The 6,614-nt window shown below is 41.7% G+C and overlaps 1 protein-coding gene across 2 annotated transcripts in view; it reads left to right on the plus strand.

The window, feature by feature from the left end:
- The window catches only part of LOC137285180 (atrial natriuretic peptide-converting enzyme-like), a 123,165-nt gene extending 118,957 nt beyond the window's left edge, over positions 1-4,208 (plus strand). Inside the window, exon 20 of one of the 2 annotated variants that reach the window (XM_067817422.1) lies at positions 427-4,208. In XM_067817422.1, coding sequence (XP_067673523.1) covers positions 427-609 — 183 coding nt within the window. In that variant the 3' untranslated portion in view covers positions 610-4,208. The remainder of the gene's footprint in view (positions 1-426) is intronic. The other variant, XM_067817421.1, reaches the window with a different exon arrangement.
- The last annotated feature ends 2,406 nt before the right edge of the window (positions 4,209-6,614 follow it).

Genomic DNA, 6,614 nt, shown 5'->3' on the forward strand with positions numbered 1-6,614 from the left:
TCAGTGGGAGGAGTGTATTCAAGAAAAGGTTTGGCCAAACCCAGTCATCTCAGGCGAAGCAAGTTGATTGTGATTGTTTGCCTCGCTTGGGCACACCAGAAACCTATGATTGTGGGTTCGAACCCAGGTCCCTGACCGCTTTCACCATTATGTGTATAGTTGTCTCAAGCTTGTCTCCTTCTGTTTGATTGAAGCAAAAAATGTTGGACACCTACTGTTCTCTCAAATTTAACGGAACTATGTAACATACGAATAGTGTCCAAACAGGGCCACACCCGACTCACTCACTAAAGATCTCAGTGTCGAGAACGTTTGATTTGTTTTACAGGTCCGAAGTATAAGAAAATATTGTCATGTAAAGTTATAATGTCACGGTACATTTTCAGAGTAATGGTAAGGGCACTTTGACCATGTTCTTTATTACAGGGTGACAGTGGTGGCCCATTCGTGTGTATGAAGCCTAACACAACCGACGTATGGTTCCAGGCGGGGATAGTGTCGTGGGGGATAGGGTGCGCCATCCCTAACGCTCCGGGAGTATACACGGAACTGCCCCTATATGTTAACTGGATAAACGAGGTAATCGCCAACAATACAGACCCCTCGTGATGGACTTGGATTACGGGAGACGCTGAGGATGGGAGGAGTGACCGCTCCCTTCCGTCAGCTGAACAACTTGCTCAAACTCTAGAAACAGAAACATGTCTTATGATAAAGGTTGAATTATTGCCATACAGAAAAACTAATGACACTGGAACCCCAAACATGGATATCCATGACAGGCAGGATTCTTCTAACACCAGCAGAACTGGTATTTCCGTGTTGTGCATTCGAGATATAACAATGACACCATAATGGATTGTGTCTCTTGACGGTTTTATATTGAGCTGTCGCGATGACATCATCAACACGTTAACACACCGTCAGTGTGTCAAGCATGAAACATGCCGCCGAGCTTTTCCTGAATATTTCATTAACCTGGCTCTGACGCAAACGGTGAGGCATTAAAATAACGGCATTTGTCAGTGTGTGATTCCACTCTCGGTTACCACTGCAAGGAGCTGCTATTGCATGCTACATTCTGACGTGATGCCAAACAGCATTCAAGGGAAAGCCTGTTGAAAGTACATTTGGTGGCATATATTGGTAATTAACATTTCAGAACCGTTTTTGCATTCAGTTAAATCTATATTCCCTCAAGGCACGGGTGTGATTCTCCTGTTTCTGTGGACGATGGTGTAATGTGAACCTTGCGTTTGGTTTGCTGTAAAAAATGTTATTTCACACTAGACTGCGCCTGCATTGTTTATAGTATCAAGCGTTGGAAACATTTTGATTATGTTTTGTACATTTAATGTCAACTCAGTAAATGCCACATCCGGGTATTTCTGTTTCTGTTGCACACGCATGCGCAATAAGTGTTGTAGGTTGTGAGACAGTATTGTCATGCATTATTTGAAACCAAATTACAACCTGATATGATATGGTCTAAGACTGACCTTAAGCAGGTTGAAACACACACTAATAATATATCCCTGTTTAGACTTTTCAGAAGGCTAAACATGTGTTCTGTTCGTAATCATCAACTGTGTTTCATCTGAGGTCATATATATCACTTGTTTTCATTATCGATGCATTTGTTTCAAAATGTACAAGCATTAGTAAGCATGTTCGAATTTTGGAGGAGACTGTTAACACAAATATAGCAATAGGAGTCAGTACTCATCCCGTGCATGTCCACACTACCAGTGACGTCTACAAGGCCATGAAAGGAGACTGACACCTGAGCCCGCACGCGACTGCGGTCAGACAAGTAACAAACGAACTGTGTGTACAGCGTAACTTCCGTTGGAACTGCCAGGGATCGTTTCAAAAGTCACCCTTGTATGATGATTGTCGTTAATTACTTAAATGGATAAAACTGTTTAGTGTAAAGATGGTTCTCCAGGACTCCGAACCAGGGTTCCTATGCACAAGGCATTCGTAGCTTGTAACTCTACAGTTTATCATAGGTTTACGAATGTCGTGCTGCTAAGGTTTTGCGGATCGGGCACCATGAATGCAATCCCAGGGCTATCAGATGCCAGTGTACTTTATACAATGCCACGTGTCGTTTTCGTGACCTTGGGCAATTTGGCAATTTTACAAACCCGATATTTTGTTCCGGTCGTAACGTGTTAAATGTTAAGAAGTAAGATCGTGCAAATAGAGTTCAGATATTTTTATTCATTTTCATGTCCTTTACTGGAACTAGTCATTTCACGTGACTCGCATGACATTCGGATTTGTTTCTTGTTTGATAATCTCTCGGTTGTACTCTCTAGTAGGAGGTATTTTATTTCTTTTTTCAAGATTTCATGTTTCATGTCGCCGAACTCTAGGCGGCATGATTTGCCGATACCTCGACAGCTACTAAGGTGCACACAGACAGGAGTTTCAAGAATCCGTACTACAGTTCAGGCTGCAATGTGTCATATACGTCAGTCAACGTTGTCGCCATACGTCACCCCCCTTAACGTCTGTCTTGATCAGTTTGGGCAGTTTATGTATCTACGTCGTCATTACACCTCAGCTATGTATACTCTTAAAAAAAGTAAGGGAACTGTACTTTCAATTACGATTGTCGAAACTGGGAGATATATGGGCTTGAATCAATGTTGATACATTAATGATGCATGTTTTGAGAATACATCACCACATGGATTTCATTCAAAGCAAAGCTGTTCGTTCAGTTATCCCTCTTGTTAGGTGACTGGAGTATGACATGAAGATTTCAGGTTTACAATTTTCAGTCAGTAGTGTGTGATTTGACCCTGAAAACCCTGACCATGCACAGATGCAAGAACATTATCGGAAAAATGGTCTACTGTGATTCATCGACCTGCCTGAAAACGTCAAGATTCATAATGACACCTCATGCACGTGCAGGAGGCTCCCACGTTATGCACGTGCTTCGCCTGCATTGTGTTTGCGTGTGGTGGTGACGTGAAGTGATGCTGCATACACAAGATGAATGGCATTGTAACGTCCCTCAATGGGATTTCTTTCTACCAGACTTCAAAGTTCGGGTTCCTCTACTTTTTAAAGAGTATATATCACCTTAGTAATCACCGTTAGCATAGAACTTGAAGGTTAGGGACGAAAATATCTCCATTCGTGTATCCCATGGATCACCCACATATGACCACGCTTAGCAGTGATTCGTACCAACGGCCACAGAATGACCTTCACCTTGGTATTCGACCAAAGATCAAGATAGGACATTTCTTTCCACAACTTCGTAATCCAGAAAACTGCAAATAGTGTAACAAAGGAGTCAATACTCGACTGACATTGGAAACCTTTTACAAAGGTACACAAGAGAGCCGAATTAGGCAACACAAGCAACAAAGGCATGTCAGACTAATGGATAAGTAAGAAAGTAACACTCATTCAGCTGTCTAGTAGTGTCTGTTATGTGACCAGTCATCTATGTTGACTCTGAGTAGTGACGTTCGTGACTAAAACGAGCCATGTGACGTAAATTCGTGATGTTATATTACACCAAGACATACTCTGTGACACTTGGCGTATTTTGCTCAAGACCCTGCAAAGTAGGTACGATTTTCTTGTATATGGCGAAATATGGCTAATCCGAACAAGTACCCAATGCAATCGTACGGATTATCGAGGATTTGGACCGACGATATTTCCTCTCTACTGTGCACATAATATTTCTCAAAGGTCTGGATCTCGTTTCACAAGCCGACCTTAGCGCTAAGACTACCGCTCTTAAGTAGTCTTTACGCTGAGTGCGCTTTGTGGAACTGGACGGTCGTAACGGCTTTTCCTGTACAATCGCATGGGAGTGCCCGACCATCGGTCCCAAGGGAAGTCCTCGTCAGTAGTTACAGCCCCTATTGTGCAATGCATGCTTGGTGTACGGTCCACCTGTCCGCCTTTATATATTACGGCGAATCCCCTTGTATTTTCTCTTTGCATTTTGTCATATTTTTAAAGTTTATCATGTGTCATTAATATTGTTATAACAGTTCATATATTTTGTCCATGTTACGTAGAGTATTTGTATTCATTATCAATCAGATTTTTATTACCGCATATATGTTTAAATACACTATAGATACTTTTTCAAACAGTTTATTTTAGAAGATTACGTGTGTATAAAAGCGTTGTAATTAATCAGTACATTAAAATTGCTTGAAACACAATATTCAGATTTTGTCACTCTGAATGATACTTTTACTGGTGAAGACATGGTCCTGTAACTCAGCTTAGGTTACAGCATATTGTCCATACAGTTCTGACATTTTCGCAAAGATCTCAAGAGTCCCAGTAATGGAGTGACCTGAAGCAGATTCGGTGTTAAAGAAAAGGGCGGCGACACTGTTTTCGTCCATACACTGTGGTAAGTAAGCCTTTCAGAGATACCAGTATTTTACGAAGATATGTTCCCCCACAATCGTTCCGTTGACTATGCCTAGATCCTGTTGACAATGTCATGGCCGAACGTGAAAACGTAATTTGGTTGAGAATAAAAAAAAAATTCAAATCTCCCAAGACACCACTGCTGCCGTGTATACTCGACACATATGATATATATAATCTTCGAAAATCAGTAAATTTGTTGGGGTTTTTTTGGCACTACCATTCCGAACAAAACAGGTCTATCCAATCTATTTTTTACACAATCTTACAAAGCCACGGGTAAGATTTTCTAAGCTCCTGTAGAAATAAGTCATGGGTAAACAGGCACAATCAAATTTAGCAGCAGTTCTTTCAGTTTTCAGTTACATGAAAACATTAGTCAGTATACTTTTTTATGAACCTTAGTATCTACATCCTGAAAACGACATTCATTCTGTGACGTATAACGGTTACAAATTCAGGCGAAGGCTTTGTAAATGTCAGTTTCATTACTACCATGACAGTCGTAATACGTACTATCACATATCAACCACTGAACTGAACGTTTGCGTGCTACCATGCTACCACGTTTGTCAACCATTGGTCTGAATGACTGCATGCTACCACGTGTCAAACAATCGACTGAGTGCCTGCTTTCTACCATGTTTATCAGCCATTGGGCTGAATAACTGCATGCTACCACGTGAGTCACCCATTGAACTAAATGATTGCATGCTACCACGTGTCGACCATTGGACTGAATGACTGCATGCTACCACTGGAGTAAATAACAGCACGACACCTGCTCAAAGAGCATGGGGCATGTTTTAGAATGATAGCCTGTTGTCCCTAAAAAGCGGGATTGCTGCAGATTGTGATGCAATGTTTGACGTAAACGTCTATCCTGCACTTACCACAATCAGTATGATTTTTTAAAAAAATTTGAAGAGATCACTGGAAGTCACGGTGTCACTGGAAGCCAAGACAGTATGCAAAATGACGAGCAAAATAAAGTAATAATGGAGCCACAAACATCTGTACATGTTTAGTGCGCATTTTCGCAAAACTGTGAGTATTGTTCCACTTAAGAGACTTTTCGTACAGAGGGTCTAAAACCTGTTTGTTTTGTAGACTGAACATAAATCTGACGAGAAAATGCAAAGACTGACGTCGTCCTAACGGGAAAGGGCCACAGGAATATTATAAATAGGTGCTTCCAACCACCATATTGCAAGGACATTAGGTTGCACAAGACAAGCCATGATTCGGCTGTTTCACCGTTTCAGTATGACAGGCCAGCCATGTGATCGACCCCATAGTGGACCTCCTCGAGAGGATCGCTGTCTGCGGGTTATTCACCTAGACAACCAGATGTTGACGGTGACGTTATGAACAGTCACATCATGGGGTCATCGCGTGACCCGATTCCAGGTGACAAGACGACTTCGTCCTGTTGACATATGGACTTACCGATCGCTGGGTTGAATGGCCTTGACCTCCCAGCGTCGGAACCGCCTACAGTGGTCATCACAACATCGCTTTGTATTGTTATAATGTGATTTTACAGACAAGTGTAAACAAGTGTATTCCAGTGTGCTTCACCATACATTTTCCATTTCATTGAAAGGACTCGCTATTTTTAATCTTTGTTTGAAGAAACACAACGTGTGTACTTTCTTTTGCTCGTCAGTTTTTATGTACCTTGGTACTTAAAGTACCAATGTTCGCTTATAAGACCGGGGTCCTGAATACATTTTGATTCGATCCATGGTTTTATATGCGTGTTGGTTAGTTTGAGCAAAGTTGTAAACGTCTACCCTTGCATCGCCATGCGATTCCTTCCGTATTATAAAAGTTAGACACGCTGGGAAGTGACATAAAACCATGCTCAGAGGGAGGGTTTGATCTATAATGTTGCAAACATTTCTCGTTATTTGTAGATTACTTACAGATCCCTACGACTCCTCGTTCCCTGTTGCCCCCTTCTTACTCCTTGCTGTGCTCACCGAGAAACACTGCCTGACAGACTTTGCCCATCGATCGTTTATAATCCATTCCCTCATGTTCGGTAGTTTCACAGCTCAAAGACAAATTTAAATGTTAATGCCTGAGAGATTTTAAATCCCTGTCACATGTAGAACATCAGCCAGTGAAAAAAGCGCAAATACACACCGTGTAAATCAGTGTCCTTGGGCAGAGCACTATTGGAA

This window comes from Haliotis asinina, chromosome 5 (genome assembly GCF_037392515.1).
Source record: "Haliotis asinina isolate JCU_RB_2024 chromosome 5, JCU_Hal_asi_v2, whole genome shotgun sequence".
In the NCBI taxonomy this organism is placed as follows: domain Eukaryota; kingdom Metazoa; phylum Mollusca; class Gastropoda; order Lepetellida; family Haliotidae; genus Haliotis; species Haliotis asinina.